The sequence below is a fragment of the Purpureocillium lilacinum genome, assembly GCF_023168085.1.
Source record: "Purpureocillium lilacinum CBS 284.36 DNA, scaffold_1, whole genome shotgun sequence".
Classification (NCBI taxonomy): Eukaryota; Fungi; Ascomycota; class Sordariomycetes; order Hypocreales; family Ophiocordycipitaceae; genus Purpureocillium; species Purpureocillium lilacinum.
Genome location: NW_027072111.1, coordinates 5,757,112 through 5,782,664, shown reverse-complemented (window position 1 = coordinate 5,782,664; position 25,553 = coordinate 5,757,112). Strand labels below are relative to the sequence as shown.

General features: G+C 57.6%; 10 protein-coding genes and 1 non-coding gene across 11 annotated transcripts; 4 read left to right on the top strand and 7 right to left on the bottom strand.

The window, feature by feature from the left end:
- Positions 1 to 758: 758 nt before the first annotated feature.
- Positions 759 to 3,427, bottom strand: PLICBS_001378 (uncharacterized protein; the record flags this gene model as incomplete). The annotated part of the gene is made up of 7 exons (XM_018317559.1): positions 759 to 1,036; positions 1,096 to 1,245; positions 1,309 to 2,041; positions 2,099 to 2,301; positions 2,356 to 2,974; positions 3,033 to 3,086; positions 3,149 to 3,427. The coding sequence occupies 7 exons, from the start codon at positions 3,425 to 3,427 to the stop codon at positions 759 to 761; spliced, it is 2,316 nt and encodes a 771-aa protein (XP_018183084.1).
- A 1,697-nt stretch (positions 3,428 to 5,124) lies between these two features.
- On the bottom strand, positions 5,125 to 5,556 carry PLICBS_001377 (40S ribosomal protein eS28; the record flags this gene model as incomplete). The annotated part of the gene is made up of 3 exons (XM_018317560.1): positions 5,125 to 5,186; positions 5,252 to 5,335; positions 5,496 to 5,556. 3 exons carry the CDS (start codon positions 5,554 to 5,556, stop codon positions 5,125 to 5,127), a joined length of 207 nt encoding a protein of 68 aa, XP_018183085.1.
- Positions 5,557 to 7,307: 1,751 nt separating this feature from the next.
- On the bottom strand, positions 7,308 to 7,958 carry PLICBS_001376 (uncharacterized protein; the record flags this gene model as incomplete). The annotated part of the gene is made up of 1 exon (XM_065599813.1): positions 7,308 to 7,958. One exon carries the CDS (start codon positions 7,956 to 7,958, stop codon positions 7,308 to 7,310), a length of 651 nt encoding a protein of 216 aa, XP_065455885.1.
- Positions 7,959 to 8,758: 800 nt separating this feature from the next.
- Positions 8,759 to 9,331, bottom strand: PLICBS_001375 (uncharacterized protein; the record flags this gene model as incomplete). Its single annotated transcript, XM_018317561.2, has 1 exon — positions 8,759 to 9,331. One exon carries the CDS (start codon positions 9,329 to 9,331, stop codon positions 8,759 to 8,761), a length of 573 nt encoding a protein of 190 aa, XP_018183086.2.
- Positions 9,332 to 12,971: 3,640 nt separating this feature from the next.
- On the top strand, positions 12,972 to 13,092 carry PLICBS_r0002. The gene has a single exon (XR_010602333.1). It is a non-coding gene; the product is annotated as a 5S ribosomal RNA (ribosomal RNA).
- Positions 13,093 to 14,128: 1,036 nt separating this feature from the next.
- On the top strand, positions 14,129 to 15,182 carry PLICBS_001374 (uncharacterized protein; the record flags this gene model as incomplete). The annotated part of the gene is made up of 2 exons (XM_018317562.2): positions 14,129 to 14,231; positions 14,290 to 15,182. The coding sequence occupies 2 exons, from the start codon at positions 14,129 to 14,131 to the stop codon at positions 15,180 to 15,182; spliced, it is 996 nt and encodes a 331-aa protein (XP_018183087.2).
- A 256-nt stretch (positions 15,183 to 15,438) lies between these two features.
- Positions 15,439 to 16,029, bottom strand: PLICBS_001373 (uncharacterized protein; the record flags this gene model as incomplete). Its single annotated transcript, XM_018317563.2, has 2 exons — positions 15,439 to 15,819; positions 15,928 to 16,029. 2 exons carry the CDS (start codon positions 16,027 to 16,029, stop codon positions 15,439 to 15,441), a joined length of 483 nt encoding a protein of 160 aa, XP_018183088.2.
- Positions 16,030 to 16,462: 433 nt separating this feature from the next.
- PLICBS_001372 (uncharacterized protein) lies at positions 16,463 to 19,195 on the bottom strand (the record flags this gene model as incomplete). The annotated part of the gene is made up of 2 exons (XM_018317564.2): positions 16,463 to 17,271; positions 17,998 to 19,195. 2 exons carry the CDS (start codon positions 19,193 to 19,195, stop codon positions 16,463 to 16,465), a joined length of 2,007 nt encoding a protein of 668 aa, XP_018183089.2.
- Positions 19,196 to 20,468: 1,273 nt separating this feature from the next.
- On the top strand, positions 20,469 to 21,899 carry PLICBS_001371 (uncharacterized protein; the record flags this gene model as incomplete). The annotated part of the gene is made up of 4 exons (XM_065599812.1): positions 20,469 to 20,504; positions 20,567 to 20,590; positions 20,651 to 21,236; positions 21,292 to 21,899. 4 exons carry the CDS (start codon positions 20,469 to 20,471, stop codon positions 21,897 to 21,899), a joined length of 1,254 nt encoding a protein of 417 aa, XP_065455884.1.
- A 332-nt stretch (positions 21,900 to 22,231) lies between these two features.
- Positions 22,232 to 24,067, bottom strand: PLICBS_001370 (Hsp70 protein that interacts with Zuo1p; the record flags this gene model as incomplete). Its single annotated transcript, XM_018317567.2, has 3 exons — positions 22,232 to 23,678; positions 23,738 to 23,864; positions 23,929 to 24,067. The coding sequence occupies 3 exons, from the start codon at positions 24,065 to 24,067 to the stop codon at positions 22,232 to 22,234; spliced, it is 1,713 nt and encodes a 570-aa protein (XP_018183092.1).
- Positions 24,068 to 24,401: 334 nt separating this feature from the next.
- On the top strand, positions 24,402 to 25,204 carry PLICBS_001369 (exosome non-catalytic core subunit rrp40; the record flags this gene model as incomplete). Its single annotated transcript, XM_018317568.2, has 2 exons — positions 24,402 to 24,599; positions 24,665 to 25,204. 2 exons carry the CDS (start codon positions 24,402 to 24,404, stop codon positions 25,202 to 25,204), a joined length of 738 nt encoding a protein of 245 aa, XP_018183093.1.
- Between the last annotated feature and the right edge of the window lie 349 nt (positions 25,205 to 25,553).

Genomic DNA, 25,553 nt, shown 5'->3' with positions numbered 1-25,553 from the left:
CCTTTGTTGGAGTGGGCTTTGTGTTTATTTGCCGGATGGCACAAGGGGGGGATGGGTTGTCTTTGCATGGGCGGGTTGTTACATTTTAAGCTGAAGTGGACGGAGAAGGGGCGTTTGAAGACGTGGTTCCTTCCACCTTGTGTATAGCCACGGGGTTGGATTGGATTGACAGGAGAAAATGAAGCATCAATGCCATAAAGATACCACCAAGTCATGATATGACGACCCTGTTGGACCACGCGATGACGTGTGCACCCGTGAGGTGGACCACTACTGGCTCCCTGATGCCGACTACAGCCGACATCACCTTTCCACATCGCGCCCCAGAGCGGCGTTGCGAGGCTTGCACTGTGACAGATGACGTTTTATTACTCCCGTAGGCTAGTTTACTCGTTATCCTACCGCAGTCCATTCGTCCACTCTTCGCCCAAATGAGCAATTCCATCTCCCCCTTTCCATGGGGCACATAGGTAAACTGCCGCCGCCGCCCCCTTTCGTCAAATCGGCCGCACCAAACGACGCAAAGGAAATGCTTGAGACGCAATGAGAACGCAAAACCAGCCTCCCACCACCCCACCCGACGACAGACTACTCTTACAGTACGGACGGAGACCGAAAAGGGACCCGCACGCAACGGCAGGCCATCCACGGCAGGCCGGCATTCGCGGCTCGCGGGTCATGACTTGACGCTAAGATCGTTGCGATGTGCCGGCTACAGATCTGGTCGCCATCGAAGATCTGATACGTGTTCTACAGATCTAGTCGTCGTCGAAGATCTGATACGTGTTCTGCAGTATCGTGTCGATGACCTTGATCTGCCAGCCGGCGTCGGCGATGGCCGTACTGGGATCGGAGCCCATGAGTGTGGGTCCGAATATCACGGCCAGATTGTGCGAGTTCATGCGGTTGACGTGTGAGTTATCCATGACCCGGTAGAGGTGCAGCGTCATGGCTCGAAGTGTGGCGTAGTTGGGGTCGGGGAGGGCGTTGATGATGGCATGCAGGGAGTCGCGACGGACAATGTCGTCTTCTTTCTCTGTTGCAGGAATAGTTAGTCTGGAGTGTTTGGCATGCAATCACGGGAGGAGCCCTTACTGGCTGCAGCGATAAAGGCATCATGATGCTCAAGAGTCAGAAGTGGGTCAGGAAGATCGCGAAGGAATTGCTTCAGCAGCCCTGTGACGCTGTTGACATCATGGTAGAAGTTCTCGGGGTTGCGGAAGTCAAGAGCCGGGTTGGATGAATCTATGCCATTTCTTGTTAGTGCCTGCATACTCCGAAAGCCCCACGTTGGTGAAACAGTCATACCTGCGTCGAACATGCCCTTGAGCTTGTTGATGTGGTTCAAGGATCCGGACTGACGGTAGATGCCTTCAACTCCGAGCCCGAACAGGTCGACAGCCTGGATGCACTGATAAACAACCATCGGTACGGCCAGTCCGTCCCGCTCGTACAACCGGTTTAGAGGAACACCGAACACAGGCTTCGTCGCGGTGACATTTTGAGTGGGAGGAGCTTGAGAGGCCGCAGCGTAAGCTGGAGGCGCCTGTCCGCCGAAACCACCCGTACTGCCCCGTCTGTTCTGCGGGGTCTGAAACGGAGATCCGGACTGGTCAGGGGAAGGCTGCTGAGGCGGCGGCTGCGAGCCCTGGAAAGGCAACGCGCCAAGCTGTGGCGGCCCCTGAGACCCCCCGATCGTACCGTTACCGTATCGTGGCGCCGGCTGCACAGAGTTCCTGGACGAAAACTGTTGCTGCGAGACGCTGGGCTGCGTCAACATATTGCCGTGGCTGTAGCTCCTTGAATGTGGCTGCTGGAACCCTCTTTGCGCGTCCTGAGGGCCGTCTACGGGGGCGCCAGGATTCATCAAGCCGCCTGGAGGCCCGAAGTTGCCAGTGCTGCTCCTCTGGCCTGCGGCGGAACCCACCGGTGAGAACCCTCCTTGCGAGGTTGCAGTCTGGCCGACAGTTTGCGGTGGATGCATCATCTGAGGCTGAATTGGAGGCTGAACGGGCATGGAGGAAGTCGGCGGCTTCAGAAGCTGCACCGCAGTTAGCTTAACCGTTTCCTAAAAGGTTGGCTCATGTGCTCGACGAACAGGATTGCGCTCGTATTTGACTTCAGTGTTCGGGAGCACCTTGGAATGCTGAGCCGCCACGAAGTCATTGAAATCCTTGACGTTGTCAATGGCACCGACGGCGTGGCGCAAGCTTCGAGGCTGGCCCGCGTTCTCGGCGGTCGGGGTCTTGAAGGGGCTGACAATCAACCCATTGCCCAGGAGCAACTTCTCGTTGAAAGCAGCTACAAGGTGTTAGCCATGACTGTACAACCACATTTCAGGTGAGCCTAACGCACCGAACTTCTGCATTTGCAGCGCCACCGCCGCGTCCGTCTCGGTTATGAGCTCCTGCAAGGCCTTGACGGCTTCAGGGCGAACCGTTGACTGGAGATGCGACTTCTCGGTCTGAAGGTTGTTGACATGACCTTGGTAGGTCTGATCTGCTGCCTGAACCTTTTTGAGAAGATCCTCTTCTTGCTGCGCGGCCGACTTGTGCGCCTTGAAAGCGCCAAGTACCTTGCCGCCACCCGGTCGCGACTCGCCCGTCCTGGCGCGGTCGTACTCCTCCGCAAGGGAATCGTATTTGGCCTTGCTCTTGCGCATGGTCTGTTCGAGATCGGCAACCTTCTGCTCTGCTGCCATGCCGTTGGCCTTCCAGCTCTTGCGACCCCGCTCAGCGTTGGCAGCCAGCTCGACAAGATCCTCATGCATTTGGTGCAGGGAAGCCGCAAAATTGGAACCGTTCTCGGCCATTCGATCGTGAATGAAGACCATCTCGTCATAAGATTTCGCAAATGAACCCTGCCTGTGCTCCGGTCGACGCGCGCTCTCCTGCGTCTGACGGCATAGCTTCTTGAGGCCTTGGGCGTGGTCGTCTTCGAGAACAGATCGTTTCTTGAGGAAAAGGCCGAATTCCTGCAGCGAATCACATCAGCAAGCTGCGCAACGACGCGGGGGCCATTGCCACACCTACCTTTGCTGAGGTGATGCTTTGCTTGAGGCGGTTCAGAAGGGTCGGAATACCGAGCTGTGTTATGTGAGCACGCGCACCTTGACATTGAATGGAATACCAAACAAGGGGAGTCCTACCTCAGAAGCCATCACATCATTGACCTGCTTGGCGGTTGCCGGATTGACAGCTGGTCGAGGCTGCTCCTGGGAAGCGGTGCTTCGCGTCGCGGCCTCACCTCCGTCGCCGCTCTGGTTCGCGCTCGGGCCCTCTTCGATAGACGCACCGTCGCGCTCGCCATGCTGCTGGTGCGGGAGCGCATCCTCCAGCGACTGATGTTCGGAAGGGTCCCGTGGCTGCTGCTGCTGAGGCGGCAGAGGCAGGGCGTCGTCGTCGCCCGAGGCGCGGAAGTCGGCCATGTCAGGCGAGGCGTCGTGGGACGATGGGATCGTGGGGTTCGGCAGGCTGCCAGGTGCGGGGGCAAGCAGTCGCGTAGGCTCCGACGACCGGTACTTAGCTCAGCGAGATTGCCGTCGCCGTCGCCAAGTAGAACGTCTCCTCGATAGAGAGGTTGTTATCTGTTGCACAGCGGTGCGCGCAGGTGGGAAATGGCCGCACAAGGGGAGAGCCTAATCGCCAACGCCTGGAGTGGGATGCGGCCCCCGGTCTTGGGGCGGCCCAGGAACGAGCCGACGGCGAACGGTCGCCGCTAAGGCACACGGCGTCGAACCTCAGACACTTGGTGCCTGGCGCGGATTTCGGTTTGGGAGGAGAGGGCGATGGACGTTGGACGAAGGTAACAATGCTGGGCAGGAAGAAAGAATCGTCGCGACCGCGCCGCAGTGGGAACAAGCCGAGGTGCGCAGAGGGTTGACGACGAAACGATGCGTGGTGTGGCTTTCGTGTGCTATTATTACCACCTGGCGTCGACGAACAGCTCAAGCACCACCAGGTCAAGGTACCTTCGTACCTGCCGCCCGCCAGGTCGCCGCGAGGTGCAGGTGCTGTGCCCGCCCACCAGCAACGTGCGTAGCGCCAGCTGGCTGCTGCTGCGGCCGCCAGATGACGAGGTCCCGGCCCACCCACCAACGGGTCCCAATCGCCTCAGTGGCTGCACTGGAACGAAGTGCGGCCTGGCGTGTGCGGGCAGCTTGGGGGCCGCAAGGCCGGTCCGCCGTCCGCACCACCGCCACCGCCGAACCGCTCGTTGAGTTACCTAAGCAGAGAGCGTCGCGCTAAACTCGCCCTGACAGTCACACAGCATGCTTGGCGACATGGTGCAGCTCGTGTGTGTCTTTCTGCCACCTTTATCTGAGTTCTTGACGTCTTCCCGGCGGCGGCCAAATGCCCGGCCATTGCCAAATTAACACAGCACTCGAAAAGTAACGGCACAATAGCCGGCGCATGTTGGTCCGGTCCGGCGGCGCACGCACGGGCATGCACGTTCGCCGGATTGAAGCCTTTCGCGCCGACTGAGACAATTGCCCAGACGCGCATCACATCCATCATTCGGGCAGCCCATGCAAGCTGTCAGGCGAAACCTTTCGGCTGAAGCAGTTGGACCGTATGATTGGGATGTCCGCTGAGGTTATATTACGAGTACCGCGGTTTCAAGTCACTCCCGCATCGGTTGCCTGTCGTTCCTCTCCTACCGGTAGGGGAGAGGTCCTTGTCCCGTGCGCCAAGTACGCGAAGTAGCAGAGAGCAAGGCGACCAAGACAATCCATAGGCAGACCAGAATGTCGACGGACAAGAGTCCGTACGGCACAAGTGTCAAACCCAGTGCTGGTTTCCACCGACTTTTCTGCCTCGCGATCAGGCGCGCGGCCACTCAGTCATCCAGACGTCACATCCCACCATTCAATCCAAGCCCGTGAACGTGGAATATAAGTTTCTTTTTTCCCGGATTCCAGAACCATGCGTGATGAGAATGAGCCTAGATATTTGCCGAACAGGTAGCAGCCTGCCGGTCGTTCTGCTTGACGCCACGTTTGTCAAGAGACTGTAGCCCAGCGCCTCAACCCCGAACAATCGATGACCCGTAAGCCTCATGCACCCCAAACCGCACCTCTTGCTTTCATACACCTGCTGCGACCACCACCTTCCCCATGTTCGCTTATCGCAGGCGGCGGGCCTCACGTTCGGACTCGAGCAGGCACAGGATGTCGTCCTCGCGAACTGGAGAAATACTGTTAGTCGATCGGCCTCGGGATATCGCGGGCAAGGGCAGTCCGGAAGCATACCAGGGCCCTTGACGTTTCGGATGATGGATCGGGTCTGGTCGTCCATGAACTCGACGCGGACCTGGGTGACACCACCACGGGAGCCTGCAAAGCGCCAATCAGCCAATTTTGTCCGTCGTAGCAATAACGCAACACCGCAGCGCTTGTCGTCCTCTCCGCAGACGTGCTTGGCGAAGCGAGCGAGGCGCTCCGCCAGCATCCCACGATCGACGTCGACGAACGAAAGTGTCTCGGGGTATCGTACCGGTTCGGCCGAGAACGCGGGTCACCTTGACCAGCTTGACGGGGGCTTTGGACGAATCCATTGTGTGATGTGAAGTTTCGACTGGTGCTCGTGATCGGGCGTCGAGTGTGGTTGTTGGAGAGGCGGCGAGACGGGGGTTTTGACAAAAGATTCGCTTCAGGTGTTGAAAAGTGGACGCTATTATTTTGTGCCGTCCAGCAGGGTTTTTCCCACACCAGGCTGCGTGGTGGCACCCAGCGCCCCGCCAGCCGATGCAAAGTCACGTGCCTGCACAAAAAGCCCCAACACCACACCACGACCACGACGAGGGGCAATGCCGGCCTCGGAAGAAACAAACGCCGACCCCGTCTCTCCCCGCTGGACGTTGGGCTGCCGGCTGACCGTAATTTACGGGGCTGCAAGGGAGTGAGACCCGTACCGTCACAGGACCAAGAGACGCAGCAATGCAGCACGGCGTCGGTGACCAGATTCCCGGAGTGTGACGACTCGCCCAACTTGCAGGTCAAAGACAAGCATGTGAACAGACATGCATGATATTAGCTAGCAAACAATCAGACACGCCAAGAGCCGCAAGCGAGCCAAGCAATTCTGTCGCGACAAGTCACCCTGGGATCCAAGTACGTGCGCATACTTCTTGATTCCTCGTGGAGCACAGCGCCTGGAGTACCAGAATCCAGGGACTTATTGGTGAGCTCCGCTCCAGGGTTTAACGGTCAAAAGGCGTTCTGTCTCTCGGCCTCTTCTACTTTCGTAGGCGTCTCACGTCGGGTTGCAGGAAGCCGACTTTTCAGATACTACGGGCATCAGCTTGCTACTTCGCCGTTACTACATTTTGCATTGTTGCAGGATAAAACTGGCTCAAATGGCCATTCCAGACAATGTTCACCTCCTGCATGCAATGCCAACCCGATGAGCCATTCACTACGCCGTCCATCCCCGCAGAACCGATTGCTTTTCTTCCCTCTACTCGAGTATTTGAGTTTATTCCTTGTGCTGGCATGGTGATGGTCGACTGCATGACGTGTCGGGCATGGTCACATCACACCTGCGTGTTTCGATCGGGAGTCATAACCCCTGCTCGGCAAAGACCAGGGGTCATCCGGTCCCTTGCGCCCATACAACCTCTCCCTCGACAAGCTGTCCTGCACACCTCTAGTCTCACTTCTTCACCCGCAGCACCTCGTCTCGTACGAAGTGCCGAGCACGGCGATGCCCTGCCTCGGGTCGCGCATGACCTTGCTTGTAGGAAAGTGGGTAGCGTACCCTACAGCCTCACAAGTTGTCAACTGCTACGTCCAACCGGGTGAATATCACTTCGAGATCGCTAACACCTGCTCATTATTTCCACGGCTTGGGGTGCAATCATGTAGGGGTGGCCTTGTAATGGCTCGTGCTGTCTGTCGTGCGCGTTGTCATCAATATTGACTACCATCAAGCAGTGCCTGACCGTGCTTGACGGTCACATGCAGTCACCCCGTTACAACCAGCATTGCCTGGAAGACTACAATGCGCGATGATGTTTCCCTCTTATCACGCACACTAATGAATGTTACCCAAGAGAGCCTCATTGATGGTCTCGCTCTCTTCATGCTCTAGAAGGATATGCTGTGACAAGACAACACTAAAGAGAGGGGTCTATTGGACGTCATTATCTCGCGTTGCGTATGCTCATCCAGAGAAAGGGAAATATTTAAGCTTGGTATCGTAATGCGTTCTGACAGGTGAAGGAAATAAGCGATCTTGTAAGTGGTGTGGTTGCTCCGATGCTTGTTGGGTATAAAATCGCGTCAAGGCCGCATATGCTGTAATATCCTACTCCCTTGTTGACATGGAGGCATCCTCCATGCCCGCCATGTTCACGCTGGGCCAGCTCGGAGGCGATACTGCCGCGTATCGTACACCGTCCGAGACCTGAAGTTCTTTGCACATCACTCTGATGGCAAGAGCCCATCGTGCCGTCAGTCTTGCCTGACGTGACTCGAAAACGCTTCCAACAGCCTCATCCTCTCGGGTAAAATCTTTGCGTAGTGTGTCCCGCTCATCCATCTGCGCGTCCGCGAGCTTCTCAAGCTCGTCCTCCTGACGCTCGATAAGATCTTCCATCCTTTTGGACTGGCGGTCTCGCATCATGTTGATCTTCGAGGTATGTTGACGCTCCATGTCTTCGCGGAGGTTGTATTGGCGTCCCAGGTCCCTTAGATTCTGTTCTGTCACCACGCGAGGCGGCAAGTTGGACTCGGTCGGGGTTTGCCCCATGCCATCGCAATAGGCTTCCATGTGCTTGATCCGCATGTTGACGGTCCGTTGACTCAGATCCAAGGCTGCCCTCAGCTCCATTTCGTCGGCGATCTGTTGGTCTTCCAGCTCGGCTGTTGCCCTGGCCTGCCTTTCCTTCAATTGTGTTTCCTGTGTGATGAGCTGATCGCTCAGAATGGCCTCGCGTTCTGCACGCCGCGTGCTCATGACGTCTTTTGTCCTCGCTTGGAAGTCGAGAAACCGCTGCAATTCTTGCTCTTGTGCACGCAGCAACGACTGGATAGAGGGATGCCTTGCGGCGCGCATCTCTGCCTCTTCCGCTGCCTCGTCGGTGGAGAGACCATTGCATGTAGCTGCCTCGCCATCAGCGTAACCATGCATGCCTCTGCTGCCGCAAATATTTGGGCAGCCGATAGTCGAATCCCACACCCCGCCACAATCAGCACAGAACTGCGCACCGCAAGGACACGTCAAGTCGCTTGAGTCGGCAGTTCGCTCTACCAAATCGCGGCACCTGTAACACCGCCGCACGCCAGAGCTGGAGCCGATCTTGGGCGCACTCTCAACTTCCAGGTCCTCCGGACAGTCTGTGCCAACGGGATGGGCATCGGCCTTGCAGATCGTGCAAACTCGCGTCAAACACTTTCTGCATGTGGCGACAAAAGGGGTGTTAGGGTCAGCGTGCTTTCGATATGGAATAAATTCTCCGCAAGTGGCCTTCGAACAGAAAACCCTCCTCTGCCATGGCGTGCTGAATTGAACGACAGCTTTGAGAAAAGCCTCCTGTGCTGCAGGATCCAAAACAGCCTGTATTGTTGATGGCTGTAGGGGTAGGCAGCATCGTGGAGGCATCTTGGACTCGTCAGAAGACGCCTGGTCGACCATGCATCTGACGCAACCAGAACAAAAGCTGTGGCCGCAAGCTAGATGCTGCAAGGCCGTTGCACTCTTGAAGTCGCTTCGACAATTGAAGCATGAACTGGAAAGGTGTTAGTTCTTGTGTCAAGTTAGATCTTTGGATTGACGCCATCAATGATGGCAGAGACGCACAGCGCGGGTTCCAACGATCGTGACGGCCTCTTTCTCAACTTCATTCGATTTCTGAGCCCGGACAAGCTTTTCTTGGTGCTGACGCTGAATATGCTTTGGCCCGAGCTGTCGCCTACGCTCGATTTTCTCCGACACTCGTCGAACGTTGCCGAGTTCTGTGCCAGATACTTTTCGTAGGGGCCAAAGTTGTAGGTTCGGGGCGGCTTAGCAGCAGATTCAGGTGCTGCAGGATCTGGGCTTGGAGGGCCAAAAATAGAGGAATGAGGCGTCAAGTACGCGCTATTAGTCCCATCTGACGGCGTCGAGAAGACTTGGTCTTGCGAGGTTGATTCGGTTGATTGCGATGCAGCACTCGAGGTGTTGTGATTGTAGCTGGAAAGGGAGGGCAATGTTGCCTTAATGCCGAGAGCTTTGGCCTTTGAAACAAGCTCGCGGTCGATGCCTGCTTCCGACTGGTCAACGGAGAGTTGTAAGACGTCAGTGCAGTACTGAACGTCACTGAGCTCCGGCAGCAACTGTTGAGTCTCCATGGTGATGAATCCTGGCGCGTGTTCTCGTGAACCCAATGGCGATGTTCCGAATTCCGCGCACCGCGGGTGCGTGAAGGGGTGAAGGGGAATGGCGTGAGTGACAGGGGCAGATGTAACAGAGGTGCGGATGGCAACGATAAAATATGTTTCTTGGGTTTCCCTCTTGCCGAGGAGGGTCAAGTGAGCGGCAAAGCCAACAGAGGCGATGGCGTTAGCTCTGCGATTCGGAGGTGTGGGGGGTGAAGATGAGTTGGGCGGGCTTGAGACAAGCAAGCCAGATCCGACTCTCGATATGGCGCTTCGTACCTTGATCCAACAGGCCAGCGCGATATGGCGTTGAATGTCTGAGAGCCAGCGGGACTGCTAAGCAGGGTCTCAGAAATAAGGAATTACCAGGGTCGGAAGGGCGGAGGCAGCCTAGCGAGGCGCGGGACGCGGATCAAGGGGCGGTTGGCGAGCGCGGGAGGGAACGGGACGAAGGATGGGGGTGTCGCCGGCCGCGGACAATTTGGGAAGAAGTAAAATGAAAAGCATCGCCCAATCTCGATGATGGTGGGATGAGATGGGAGCCGCCGCAGTGGGCGACGTACTAGACGGTGTAAGTAATGCAGGGCCACTATATCTGCCGCTGCAGTGACAGACCAAAGCTGCACCGTTCTTCTGAACTCTGGCTCTTTCTGCAAAGCAAACACTTAACGCTCTCCCCCATGCTATTGCCGGTCTGTTGCCAAAAAGTAAAGTAGCGCACGGTGGGCGCCTCGGCCCGGCCAGAGAGTCGCAGCTCCCCATGACGCAGGGGACTTGGGGCAACAACACTTGCATTTTCGAAGTCAAGAATCATGGAGAGAGAGGCGGCTGAGGTCTCTCACTTCGTACCAAGCGCCTTCCGTACGAGGTTTGTACGGGCTATGAATCACTCCCTGCGGCGTTTGCCGGCGACAAGCCAGGGACGAGTCGGGCCCGTGAGGAAAAGTCCAATGTGACTGCCACGGTCGGCGATCATGTCACATCGCACATGGCAGCAGCCCAGCAAGTTAGGGATTTGGCAAACGGGCTCGACCCGGTGCAGAAGGCGTGAAGGGCAGGCGATGGGCAATCTCCGCCCACCGCGCTCTCGGACACCTCATCGCCTGCGCCGCGGTGCCGACGATCCATGTCACAACCAGGCCTCGCCAGCAGTTGAGAGCCACACCCGTCACCTGGTCCGACATGGCAAAAGGAACAACTCAAAAGGATGACAAAAACTCCCGAAGCGGCAACCAAGAACCGCTCGAGCTGGCGCGGCACTGGGTCCGATCGGCGACTAGGGTGAGCCGGCTAAGGCGTCAAGCCCCAAGCCATCTCGGCAGCGGGGCGGCCTCTCAGCCCAGTTTAGCAGCGCTGGCAAGACTGGGTTGTCCCCCCTTGGGGCCCTGACCGATCCATCCCGTCTCTCCTTGGGGGTCACTCTGGCATCTCTGTGCCTCTCCCCCGCCTTCCGTCGAGCCTGGCAGGCTGAATTTGCGTCACACCGCATAAGCAGCACAGCGCATCAGCTCGTCTACGAGCTGTAATCTCACAAGTCACGATTCCAAGTCACCATGTCCCCTGAAGATTGACCGGTCGGGGTGCGTGGTCACCTCCCAGCTCCCTGCCCGGCCCTCGACAGAAGCGCCGACAACGTTCACCCTGGTCTGTGTGGAACCAGTTCTCACTGTTGGAGAAGTCGGAAGCAAGGGCCCTGCTCCCTCTCCGCACAATGGGAAGCAATGACCAGCCGTTCAAGCCGCACATTTGCCCAGACACCAGCAGCAGGGCTCTTGGGCGCCCCTCTGTCAGGGGGGAGGGGAACCGATGGTGGCACTGATGAACGATAACATCTGGCAGCCCTGGCCAAGCGCGGAGGCATGACGGGATGTGGTGGCTGCTTGACGACAATCCTTATCCCTGCCTCTGGATTTGGCCATGTCAACCGACGTCTCGGCCAACGCATGCTCTCTGGCCTCTTTGTGAACCAATACGGCTCAATTCTTGGCTCACTCATAGCTGGCGGGTTGAGGTTCACTCAATGCCATCGGCCGAGATGGATGAGCCAACCAATCTCTGGCAAAAGGGTTTCCAAAAGAAGCAAAGACCACAGCATGGGGCTTCGGGCTACAAACAGATGTTGGCAGCGGGCAGGGTTCGGCATCGAGACCTTCCGGTGTCACCCTCGGATCCGCGCCTGGACTGGAGTGCGTCCCAAGTCGACTCCCTGGGTAAGGGTGTCTGGGGCTCAATGTCTCGGCTCGTCACAACCCTCCGTTTGGCAAGGTGAACGGAAAGGCAGCCTGCACCGGCCCCTCCATTCCTCTAGCGACGGCAGACTTGTCCACCTGCTGACCCTTGTCTTGCTTGCTGACGCACCTCGTCATCCTCCCCCGTTTTGGCGCAACATGCATCTTAGTCCAAGGGTAAGAAACAGCAAACGGGCTTGCAGCGCGCCCGTGAGCTATGAGAAGGCATCTGTGGCGCTCTGCAAGCTGAATCCACTATTATCGACTCTACCTCAACGTTCTTGAGGGGCAAGGGCGGTGTACTCCCCGTTCCGTTTTGCTTGTAGACGGCCTGTGGTCTCTTGGCCGTTGAGGGCCAAGCAAACATGGCCTGCCGACCTAGGTGATGTCTCAAGGGGATAGACGCCGTGCCGAGTCGAGCCGTACTTGGGCGCAGGGACAGGGCGAGGCGGCCAGGTTGACCTGACGGCAACATTTGCCCAAAAGCTAGTCTGTGCCTTTGGAGTAACAATTTTCGCTATGGACCTGGATATCCAGATGCTTGGGAGTCTTAGTAGATATGCCAAGAGAGCGGCTCATGTGACAAACGTATAGCATCGGCTCCGAGCGCGCGTCTGTCTCAAGCGCGAGAGCCGGCGACTGCGGGAGAGGCAGGCTAGGCGTCAGTGGCGCTCGGTATGCCGCTCCGTAAACGTTGTTTATAACTCATCGAAGCCCTGATTCTGGGGGCTCCGGTCCAGGCTAATATCGGGGCTGGGAGCTTCCGAAGGTCACAGCTCGATGGCGCAGCGACGGCGTCTTGATCGGCGCCGAAGAAGAAAATTGCATTGACCCGCAAGGCTGGACCAGTCGAAGAGCTTGGACTCGTCCGTCCCTTTGAGGGACGCGTATCGATAGTCAGGACTCAAGCTTGAAAGATGAAAGGGTCCAGGTCGATCGTCAGATAAACGCCTAGCAACTAGCCTGCACGTCCCGCCACCCGCCGCAGGGTCTGTTCGCGACCGTGAGGCCAACGATTTGCTAAACGATGACGAGCGTGGCTAACAAGGAGTTCGATCGAAGGAAACAGACCTGATGCTGGGTCAGTAATTGTGGCTGCTCTGTAGTTTCTCTTGGCACCCTACGCCCCTGCCCGTGCTCGCTCATCACTGTCGATGACTTGCCTGCGCCCATGCCAGCAACCCTGTCTGAGCTTGATTGGAAATGGCATCATGATGTGACGCGGGGCAGCGTAGACAGGATTCACGGGGCGCGCTCGCGGAATCAAAGCTCTGAAGTAAAGGAGTTCTCAACCACCATGCTGTCGGCCTGCGTGGCGCTGACTGGGACGCGTCGGCCAAGACATGATAGCCAGGACATAATTGAAATTGTGCCGAAAATTTAGTATATACGACCATAGGCAGTGGAAAACACGGGGTCTCGTCCGCTCCCCCATAGTGAAGTCACTGACCGGCAGATTAGTAGTTGGGTTCGGTGACGACCAGCGAACACCGGCTGTTGTATATGCCGTAATTTTTTTTGGAAGTCTCTGGTCAGAAATCAGCCCCCGAGTCTGGTTGAAGGACCCCTGCATATTGATAGATCCCTTCCTTTGTTCATCATACAAACGAAGGGCGCAGTCTCCCAGCAGGCAAGGGACCTTTTGTTCCTTATGGAGTTGCGCCTATCTAAAAACAACTCCAGCGGAGTGGAAAGAAAGACATTCGCGATGCCCCTTGCCTCTTGTCGGGTGACAGACAAACGACAAAGCTTCAAAGGGAGCCGGCGCTTGAATGCACGGTTTCTACAGTGGCACTCGGCTGGGGCCCTGTTGGTCGCTTTGGCTTCCTGTTCGCTTCGGTTGTTTGTCTTACGAGCCTAGTACTGACTGGCTGTTCTTTCCCCCTCGCAGTTGCGCAATCATGTGTTTTTTTTTTTTGCAGGACTGTGTCATCACTCGTGCAAGTTGCTTCATGCAGAGGGTGGCCGTCCTGTCATCGTCTTTGCATCGTCGCTGGCATCTCGCGGTGAGGCGACTGGAAGCGGCTACCCGGCCTGTGAAACGTCGCGTGGACGCCTCCAGCTGGACAGCGACGCGTTCCCGGGGGTGGTCTGCGGGCGACCCAGGTGCCTTAGGTGGTAGGTACCTCCAGTGGGTCGGGTGGTGAGGCAGTTTGGATGGAAGGTACCTCCCGTCTTTTAGAGAGCCCGCCAGCTGTCCTGCCCGCAGCAGACGGGAGGCACGCAAGGCACGTTCAGCGCAAGCCACCTGGGCGCAGCCCGTGGTGCAAGCCCGGCTGCCCGGGCCAGGGGCTCCACACAGCGCCGGCACCTCCCGCCACTTCCACAGTGTCGGCCAGCTGGAGACACTGACCGTCTTCATCCACCTCATCCACCCCGCCACGTCTCCGCCATCTCCCGCAGATCGCATCATCTCGCAACTCCGTCCACGACGACATAGGCGGCATCCACGCCGCTTATCGACATCTTCGAGCGCAAAGCGCTCCGTCAGCCCGAGAGAGAGACTAGGCAGCCGACATCTGCATGCGACACACGCGCCGCCATGGCTGGATTGATTGATCCGACTGTGGCCGGCAAGTACCCGGTCATCCTCGGCGATGGCCTGCTAGGGAAGACATCCAATGAGATCTTTACCGGCATTCGCTGTGCGTGTTGCTTGACCTTTATGGCGCCTCTGTTATACTGACCGATGTTTTCTGGCAGACAATCACAAGCCGGCGCTGTCGTCGGGCGATGGACCGGCACTAGCCCGCCTGCGGCCGTCGTTCCCTGGCAAAACGACCTCGTACGACCTCTCCTTCACCGACGGCGACGACAAATATGCGTACACCGGCACTCGAAGTGTTGACGACAATCAATATGTCCTGCACTTCGACCCGGAGCGCAAAGCATTCATCCTCGACAAGATCGACTCGACGTTCAACATGAACGTTACCCGCATCCCCGGCAACTCCGATCCAGCCAAGCTCGCCAAACAGTTCCCTCACCTCGACAGCGAAACACCAGAATTCGCAAAGACTAGCGAGAGCAAGGATGCCAAAGCGAAATCAGCTACAAAAACGGCCACTGCCAAGAACCCTGCCCAGACGAAGCTGAAGCGCAAAGTCGACAAGAAGCAGCAGCAAAAAGACATGGAGCTTTCGTTCCCGAAGCCCGAGCCGGCAAAGGAGAAGAAGAGCACAAAGCAAGTCGAGGAAGACGAGGAGGAAGAGGATGACGACGACGACGGCGGCCTACTCATTGAATACCCCGGCGGAGAGGCGGCTGCTAAGCACAACGACTTCTCGCCCGCCTTCCCACCGCCCCGCCGCTTTGACGACTTCATGGACCAGCGCGACTCGGAGGGCGACGCAGACGGCGAGAGCGATGATGAGCCGGACATGGACTTTAAGCTACCCAGCCCGGTCAACAACCACGCTTCGCGGCCGGAGCCAATGGAAGTGGACGAAGCGGAGGAGCCACAGGCCGAGGAGCCGGCGAGCCTGGATATGGAGAACGACCTGGAAAAGGAAATGGAAATGGCATTCGGAGATCTCGAGAATGACCAGGAAGGCAGCCCAGACGGCGATGAGAGCGAGATTTCCGAGGAGGATTAGATGACGAGAACGACTGTCCATGTTTCCTTTGTCATGCACTTTGGCACGGAGTTTGGGATGATTGGTACTCTTGATCACGGCTACGGGCCTTTGTGGGATAATTTGCCCAACGATTGCTGGATCCTGTTGTATGGACACTGAGCGCGAATAGAGAAATCTGTTGGGCCTGTTACGTCCCTCGTCTCATTGTCTCATCTCATCGTCTCGTCATCTACTACTACACACCGATTCCATTGACCTCACGGCGATCCAACCTCTATTTCTTCGAGAGGAGCACGACCTCGCCATCCTCATCGTCAAACTTGTACTTGTCTCCCGGGAGATGGTCCGTCACGCCCTCGATCTCGGCGTCACACCACAAATGCCTCTCCGCATACGTCAACACCTTGCCGTACCTGCGCAGGTCCTCCTTGTCGAAGCACCCGACCGTCATGCTGATGCGGCCGGAGCTCTCGTTCTGCCAGAAGAGAAAGCTCCCGCACGCGGAGCAGAAGCCGCGGGCGCAGCCCTCGCTCGCGCGGTACCGGCCCAAGGTGGACTGCGCGTCCCACGTCAGCGCCGAGACGGGGATCTTTTGCACGCGGAAGATGAGCGAGCCCGTCTGCTTGCGGCACTGGGAGCACTGGCACGTTGAGCACTGTAGGTGTGGTTGAGAATGTCCCACGCTGTTAGTCTTGTCCTTGTTCGAGAGGCCGAGAGGGCATGGGAGGATGGACAGGCAGGCAGGCAGGCATATTGAACGTACGGCTTTGATGAAGTCATGGTCGGGAGGGAAGTTGATGGTGTAGCGGACGGCTTCGCATAGGCATCCGCCGTGGACAGTCTGGGGCTTATCGTTTGTTGCCATCGTTTGAACGTTTCAATGTTCTTGTCAAGATGCTAGAGTGATGAGCGTTCCTGTGGACACGAATTGAGGCAGAACGAGTAATGATGCGTTCGGAAAACGTAGAAGCAGGATTCTGTAGGAACACGGAGAGGCAATTTCCCAGTTTTATACCCCTTCAGAAGGCGAAATGTCAACGACGCCTTTGTCGCGTCGTCGTCGCATCGTCAATCACCATTTCGTCACTAAACTCAACGCGACCCAGGGACCTGCCCCACGAGTGGCACAACCGCGCATTAGCGCCACGCTGACGAGGGGGAGATCTGGCAGGGCGCGAGATAGGGCCCTGTAGAAATGCGGGGGAGGGATCTGCCATTGGTTTCTGCACTGCTTCTACGCACGCTTGTTACCGCCAAACGCGTGCGAATGTACAGTGCCATTCTAAATGAAGGATGACTTATAGCACATCCCACCGGGCGAGCCAGCCTACGTTCTCGCCAGCATTTCTGACAATACAGAGTCTCCCTTCCTTTTTGTTGTCTCTCACATCCGCCAGTACCTTGCTGACGGCTATGCTGCCCATGGCTGCGCCTCGGCCGTCTGTGAGGCAGTACGATCCCGCCGTAACGAACCCTATCAGGTCATCTGCATCCGGAACCAGCGGGTGACAGCCGACATCGCGCAGATTCGGTGCCTCGAGGGGGTAGGGTATGTGTGGCTTGATGAGTTCTCCGGCGAGACGTCGCTTTCGGGCTTCCATGTTAGTGGGCCAGGGGCGTTTCGATCCTTGTAGTCGTTTAGCAGAGTGCCCGTCGGCGAGAGCAAGCCACTGATTTCGGAGGTCGTGTGGAAGGGCGACCGCGTGCGGATTGTTCGGCGGAAGCGTCGATGGTACTTCTGCCGTGGCGGAACTGGCAACGCGTGATGGCGTTGACGGAAGTCGATATATCCTGGCGCAGGTTGAGACGACTCCACGGGCGACGAGAGATATTTTGACATTCATCGTGGCGTTTGGCGTTTCCATGGAAGTCATTGGTGATGCGATCAGGCCGTCGAACGTTGCCTTGCTGGTGTGTCGCAAGAGCTTGAGAGGGTGCGTCCCAATGTCGCTTCGCGACGCCAGTGGCTCGTCTCGATCAATATCCATGACATCACCTTCCGCAACGACTGCATCTGATGGTGTCGGCTCTTCGTGTTGTGCCTTCGAGAGGCCGAAGAGCAGCTCAAAGTCGCAAGCCAAGCCGTCTCCCACCTCGCCTTTCCTTCCTGCGCCCAAGTTCAGCGATGACCATTCTGTCCTCTTGCTCTTCGGCCGTCTCTCCCATTCCTTCTTTCTCTTTTGACGCTGCGCAAGTTCCCACTCCACGCCAGCATCCGTTGTGATATACTCGGCAGGGAACCAAGGAAGCCCACGCTCGAACGCTACCTGCATGGCCTCATCCAAACCTCCAAATCGAGGATTCAAACCCGATATGAGGGGAACATGTACCAAGCCATACCATAATGGAAGTATGCACTTCCAAGGTGCGAGGAGGGTCCAAGTACCCTGACTGTGAGTGACCGATGGAGGTCGAGACGCCATGAGAATGACGGGAATTGGGGGGTCGCCCTTGGTGGGTTTCAGAAAGGAACCGGGAGCCGCATTGCCCTTCCTTCTGTTAATCGACTTTTGTGTTGGTAGATTTGATGCGGCGTGTCTAGTATCGCGATCAAAGAGGGCGGACGGCTCGAGCCCTGTATCTGCTGGCCAGTTTGCCGCCGTCTCGAGAAGAGTTGTTTGCGCCTGGTTGTCGGCCGGTACCTGAAGTTTCCTCGGCGGGTATCGTAGACGCGGATCTTGTACAGAAAAATTTAAGAGAGTATTTGCAGGGAGAGTGGCAGGATTTGTCAATCCCTTCAAGGACTCAAAAAGTGTTCCATGAGCCGATTTGGGATTGTCTTTGGTTGAGTAGGGAGTCAAGACCGCCAGAAGCGCTTCGGTTGACGCCGGACCGGTCAGCTCGATACTGCCAATCTCGAAGCGGAGGTCTTCGATATATAGTCGTGGATTCTCCATCTTTGTGAGCCGCAAGAGTTCATTGAAGAGCTCTAGGAATGCTGACGGGTGAACTCTGAGGAATATCTGCCTTTGCTTCCTCTTTGAGTCCTCGCCATCGCTGGACTCCGGGGTTTGAGGGTTCCAGAGTACGGTGGCTGGGCACATCTGGCGTCGACTGTCACCCACCGACTTGCTCAGCATGCCGCACCATGTTCTGGTTCCCAGCCTCCACCGTCTACCTCTTTCATTCCAACATGACTCTTCCAGTATGCCGACCCTTTTCAACACTCTTTCGATGCCTGTGGCGTTTCCATACAGCCCGATGGTGCTCATGTAGCTCATGTCCCAGATCATCGTGCCCCGCTCGCCTTGCGATCGGTGGGTAGGTCGGTATATCTTCTCGTTGGGGGTAAGCGGTACCGCAAACCGCCATAACGGGTCTTTTGGCTCCGTCATTCGTGCTCTCTTGGCATGCCATAGATGCGTCGGCAGCCAGGTCTTGTTGATCTGGCGTCTCCGAAATTTGGCATGAGGCTTTGGCGGCTCGTTGAGTTGGTTCCGCCGTATCTTCGGTCTCGGCTTGCGTCCCACGACGCCTGTAATTTCAGCCGCTTTGCCGTCTCGTGAAAGATCCGCCGCCTGCTTCAACTTCTCCCGCCGTTTCCTCGCCGCCAACAGGCCAATTCGCTTTGCCGTTTCGGCTCGTATCCGTGCCTTGGTGGTTCTCGGTTTCCTCCTCCTAGGCTCCACGACTGGTGTATTATCTTCGGCCATCTCCTTCTTCGCTCGAGCTCGCAGTCGACGGGGAACCCTCTTCGGGTTGTGGCTCGCAGTGCGCCGGCGCAGGCCGCGGGGTACCTTTTGGAAGGCGCGGCTTGTGCTGACGGCTTTGGATGTGGCCATGCTCTGCTCCAGAGACTTGATTTCGAACTCGCGCGCGGCGATGAAGGCTTGAAGGTCCAGTTCGCCATCCTTGAGCGCTGCGTCGGCGGGCTGCGCGGGAACATTGCGTGCGGCGTGCAGCTTCGTGCGCTTCTGGTGTATGGCATCGCTCCGGCCATTGGCGGCGGGAGAGGCGCCCTTGCGCCGGGCAGAGGCGACGTCAAACGACGTCGAGCCGCCGCGGCCTCCGCCGGAGGTCTTGGGGCCCATCGTCGACGGCGGACTCGAAGGATGTTGCGCGATGCCGGGGGTGTTCGAGTCGGCAAGTCGCCGAAAAATGTTGGCGCGATCAAGGTTGTTTGGGCGGGCGCAGCTTTATCGATAAGACCACCCACCCACAGTGGTGACAGACTTGACAGGGTCCCTGTGAACCTAACCAGACCAATGCTAAGCCTGCCCAGTGGGACACCGTGGACATCGGCAGGCAGGTACCGTACCTACAGAATGCCCCGAAGGTCGCTGTCATCAGACCTGGACAGTCGCCTGGGCGCCGGCGGGCCTGGAACGTCGAAAACGGTCCAGCCTCCAACGCCACGTAGAATGACGGGAATGTGGCCTGCAGCGTGCTTCGTATCACTAACGTTAGCTCGTGTCACCCACTAGGCGCAGCTCAGCATCCCCATATGACGCGGTATCCTGATGAAGTCACTTTATTACTTCGCACACCTTCCTCCGTCGTCGTGCGAACCAGCATCAACCACCAACAAACCTCGCCGCAGCACCACCCGCAACCATCAACCTATCACCATTCGCTCCCGCAATTGCTCCTCCGTGCCGTCGGACAGACGTCCGGTGCCCCGATCTTGCTCCCGGCTACTGGTCCACCGGTCCGTTCCGGCCCCGCCTGGGCGCGTTGTCCCCGAGATCCCTCCCAGTCTTCCTGCGGCCGCGCAGTGTCGCAGCTGGAGCGCCTGACAGTGGCCCTGTCGCCGACTAGAGGAACCGCAGTCTGCGGCCAACGCGGCGCGGTGTTCTGGACGGATTCGCTCACCCGGACGGCGCCGTGCCCCTTTTCGCCTTATCGCCGACTCGCCGTACGAGATCCCCTCAGCGAAACAGAGTAGCCCCCCCCTCCGGGACGTTCGGCACGTGTCAGAAACGGCATTCCTGCTGGCGACAACAATCATCACCCCCAGTGCCCTGCCCTCCAGCTTAGTGGCTGAGAGATGGTCTAGACAATGGCCTCGTTGAGTAAGCTTGTCCGACTCTTGTTTTGTTCTTTTTAATGCGCCCCCCGCCTGGAGCTCAATCGCATAATATCGTGACCTTCCCTTGGCATCTGGGTCTTTCACGTGCTTCGCCCGAGACCGGTCCTTGTTCTGACGGCTCGCGCGGTGCTATGCTCCGTCGTGACGCCTGAGTGCTGGCAGACGTGGTCGCGTGCCCTCTTCGCTCACATAGACCGTCACTTGACCGACCCTCTTGGGAGCGACTCGTTGAACCAACCTTGCCCTTCTTTCCCTCTTCATACCGGCTCGCTAATATGCATTTTTTGCCCACAGTTGGCAAGGCTCGAAAGGTAAGCGGCGTTGATTCTAGGATATCCTGCAAGCTGTCCAGATAACTAACCGTGCGACGCAGCCCAAATTTGAATTACATCTCAAGGTAAGACGCTGTCGACACGATCTGAAGCTCGTTACTCGGCGCAGCTCATCTTTGCGGCAGATATACGACCTCAACAACGTTCCGTTGGTGTCCGGCAGCTCCTACGTCAAATGGCACCTCGCCCATTCCATGCACGCGGAGCACCGCGGCCGCACCTCCAAGTGTCCTATCGCGAACCACAAGGTCGACTACAGCTTCAGCAAAGTCATCCCCTCTGTGCGAATCTCTATCGACAAGAGCAACAACCTCACAGAATGCCCCATCGAACTGGAGGTTGTGCAGGAGTTTGTCAGCTCCGAGAAAATGGTTCTCGGGAACATCAAACTTAACCTGAGCGAATATGTCGAGGAGAGCGAGGCTTTTGCGCGGGACATTGCGTCTCCTCCTCGGAAGAGAAGTAGTCTGGCCATCAGCCCGACCTCAGCGGCACCAAATGAACCATTGCAGGCGCAAACCGCAGACGATGGGATCGTGAGGCGGTACCTCATGCAGGACAGCAAGGTCAACAGCACACTCAAAGTCGGCATACTCATGATTCAGATGGACGGCGAGAGGAACTACATTGCCCCTCCGCTGCGGACCGCGCCCGTATTTGGCGGCATCGCAGGGTTCATGGGCCCAGAGCAAGCTGAGGACGAGACCGGCCGTGAGTGCTCTTTTTGCCGAAACCTGGCCCCAGCGCTGACATTCCATTCTCCTAGCGCTGCCAAGCATCTCCAAAGGCAGGGATTTGTCAGAGGTTCAGGACTTGTATCGTCGAACCCTTGCCGCATCTTGGTCACGTCAGCCTAGTGAGCTTCCCGCGGACGAGTGCATCGAAGACATCTTCTCGGGCGGAAACGGCTGGAAGACAAAGCGGGACCACAGCGCAGCCCCGGATAGCGACGTAGAGGACGATCTAGACGGCAATCACGGCACCCTCCGACCCAGTGACTTCCGGCGGCTCGCCCTTCAAGACCATGGCCGCCACAACCGAACCAACAGCCACCACCGCCGCACCCAAAGCGCGTCGAGCGACAAGAGCGCCTCAACCGTTACTGGGCGTGGATCGGGGTCTGGCTCTGGCGGCGGTGGCGGTGGTGGGCGCAAGCGTGGTGTTCGTCTCGCGCGTGAAGATAGCCGAGAGGCGCGAGACGACGACGCCGGAAGTATGAGGAGTGGGAGTATGGGGAGTCTGGCGCCAACCCTGGGAAGCAGTAGCGATGGAGATCGAAGAGGCGATACTGGGATGAGGCGGGCAAGGGAGGTGGGAGAGTTCGACCTGAGGGACGACCTGGTGGCGTGGAAGCTGCCGAGTGTTGCAACCTAGGTGAAAAGAGAAGGATGTCGAGGCCATTTCCTCGGCTCGAAGCCTGTGGGAACGGCCCCAACCTCGACATGTTCAGTAGAATAGCGACTTTCGGCAGAGCTGAACTCAAAAGAACATTGATGCATTTCTTCGTCTGGGGGCGTAGCTCAGGGCCTCGCTCCAGTCTACTGTCTGTCTAGCAATATTAATCCACATTGCCACAATCCCATCGTTTTGAATATCCATGTCTATATACCCTGCAGCTTTTCCCGCCTATGCTGGAAGCGACAAATTGAGAAACACTCGCGAATGTCCAACAGGGACGAGAGCCTCAAAGAGCCTCGAGGGCTTACTTAAGGAGCAGTCAGGTTGCCGCGGACGCCGCCCTTGCCACCCACCTCCCGGGCCGTGACGGTGACGGCAAGGTCGCCAGCCACGTTGATCATGACCTCAACCTTGCCGTCCTTCTTGACGCCCTTGACAGCAGCCTCGGCGAGCTGCTTGCCAATCTTCCAAACCTTCTCACGCTTCTCCTCCTCTTCCTCGTCCGAATCAAAGTCGGAGTCGTCCTCGTCGTCCTTGTCGCCGTTCTCGACGGGCTGCTTGGCCTTGGGCTCGGGCTTCGTGACCTTGATGTGCGTGCCACCCTCAACAACCTTGATCAAGACGTCGCCGCCAGCCTTGGGGGCAGCGATCTGAACGATACGGCGCGCGGGGACAGCAGTCTCAGCCTGCATGATGGGAGTGAAGACGTCCTCGCCATCAGCGCCGACAGCGACGACGCCGATAGCATTGGAGATGTGCTTGACGGTCGTGACGCAGGGGTGCGTCGACTGCTCAATGTCGCCAGCCTCGTATTCTTGAATCAGCGAAGCCTGCAGACCAGCACCACGGGCCAACAGCTCCGAGGGGTTGATGGCGATCGGGCTGGTGGCAGGGGCGAGGATCGTGGTCGTCTCCGGGAAGATGCCGCGGAGGTTGTTGGCGATGCGAGGGGTGTGGGAGGTGCCGCCGCACATGATGACTTCGTCAACGTCCAAGACGTCCAGGCCAGCCTTCTTGACCACGCCCTCAACCAGGCGGTTGAAGCCTTCAAAGACCTTGCGACCGACCATCTCATATCGTATTCTGTTGATCGTAGTGGAGAAGTCGATTCCATCCGCCAGGCTCTCCACGCTGAACTGGGCGTTGTTGCCCAGACTCAGGGACTTCTTGGTCGCCTCAGACTCCTGGCGGAGCTTGGCCAGGCTCTTGGCGTTCTCTCGGGGATCGGTGGTGTGCTTCTTCATGAACTCCTTGGCAAAGTGGTCCATCAGAACCTGGTCGAGATGGACACCGGCGAACTCGTAGTCGTGGGCAGTAGCCAGGATGGTGTACATGCCGCCTCTTGAGGCGACGACGGCAACATCCGAACGAGTGCCGCCAAGGTCGGCAACCACGACAATCTTGTCCTGGATGTTGGCCTCGGGGCGAGCATCATAAGCCAGGACCGCGGAGACGGGGTCAGAGATGAGCTGCAGGACCTCGACGTCGGCATCGTTGGCAGCCTTGATCAGAGCCTCGCGCTGCTTGTCGTTGAAGTTGGTGGGCACGCTGATGACGGCAGAAGTGACCTTCTTGCCTAGGTAGTCCGAGGCAGAGCCGACGAGTCGTCGCAGGTAGCGAGTGGAGGCCTCGCTGATGGAGACTGAAGAGGCATCCTCCTCGCCAGCCTTGTCCTTGACGGAAAAGGACACCGTGCCGTCGGTATCCTGGGGGTGCGCCGCGGCGTGGCAGTGGGTGGGATCAATCGACTTGAACCTGTTAACATTAGCAAAACAATACCCAATTAGGCCAATCCTTTCGCGCGCAAAACATACTCCTTGCCCAGGAAGTCACGGAAGTAGGCGATTGTGTTGGTAGGGTTGCGGACGAGGAACGACTTGGCTTGCGTGCCGTAGTACTCGTCGCCGTCGACGTAGGACAAGACGGTCGGGATTTGTCGGTCTGTTCATAATCCCTCGTTAGCTCAAAATGACACCTCCTTAAGCGCATTCACATGCTCACGCACCTCCGTCCTCGTTCGCAATCACCTCAGCCTTGTCGTCGACTGTGTAGGCAATGGAGCTGTTGGAATTGCCAAAGGTGATGCCGATGACGACCCGGTCCGCCGGCTCAGGACCGGGCTTGGCGCCCCTGCTCTCAGACATGCGGTGCGAAGTTTGAACAAAGACGTCGTCGGGGGAATGATTGTGGCAGTTTGTGAGAAATTCGACCTGCACTGTAGACCGCGAGTCGGAGGAATCTTTTGAAGAAAGCCGATGATGGGCCTCGTCCAGTAGTGGGGGGTTTTGCGTTCTCCCAAAAAAATTCGAGCAGCGCGGACTGGAGCCCTGCACGCACCCCCGGCGTCTCTCTAATTCCCTACCAATCGGTGCCCCGCCATCAGCCTTTTCGAGACGCCTCCGTTGCGCGCAGCGATCCTGCACGACGAGGCTGCAAGACTGTCTGGCACAGACTTGGCCCAACGCACCACCCGCCAGCATGGACTCGGAACCAGTGTTTGTTCTCCCAGGGGACGAGATAGATGCATCGCTGGTGCCGTCACATCCGAAGAAGCCCCTACGATTAGGGCCCGGCCTCCGCCATGTGCCGCCCAACGACATCCTCCCGACGCTGGCTGGCCAGCTCGTCACCGACAGGCAAAAGAATGCGATTCGCGTCGAGACAGCGGGTGGACGAGTACGTGTTCAAGCTGGCGAAATATTCATGCCTATTTGCGACTAACGACTGATGTAACTGAGCAGTATGTCCCACGCGTTGGAGAGCTAGTAATCGGCACGGTAAACAAGAGCGCTGCGGAAGTCTACTACGTCTTCCTGTCCGACTACACAGCCCCGGTCCTCCTCCCACAACTATCTTTCGAATCTGCGACGAGGAAAACGCGCCCGATACTCGCACCAGGGGCTCTTGTCTACGCTCGCGTTAGTCTCGCCAACAAGCACATGGATGCCGAGATCGAGTGCGTCTCTGCCACGACGGGCAAGTCGGAGGGCTTGGGACCTCTGAACGGCGGCATGCTCTTCGACATTTCTCTCGGCATGTCGCGGAGACTCATGATGCCGCAAACAGCCCGGGATGGCAAGGTGGTCGTGCTGGACGAATTCGCAAACCTGGGTCTTCAGTTCGAGACTGCCACTGGCAGAAATGGCAAGTTTTGGGTCGACAGCGAGAACACAAAGACCGTAATCGCGGTGGGCAGAGCCATTTGCGAGACGGACGAGAAGAGGCTCGACGTGGAGGACCAGAAGAAATTAGTCAAGAGGTTAATAAAGGAACTCAGCTGAGAGTTCTCGCTGGCTGCTTATTGTCCCAGGGATATGTAATGCGGCTGCACATCCTGCCAATATGATACGCGGAGCGGGCTTCGTATGAACCCCCGCAAGTTAGTTATGTAGACAAACAGACCAAACGCCAACCTGCTTTCCCTGAGCCGTCCATTCCCGCTTGCGATTCCCGTATGTTCCTAATTCTTGTGCATGCCTGACGATGCCATGGTGCCAGTTGCAAACAATATCAACTCCGTCGCATGTCAGTGATGACACCGAGCTAACGCACCCAATCCAGATTCCTCATCAGGAGAAAATATGATACAGTGAGCCCTCAGCGGATCACATTGTTCGCGTATTTCCACTT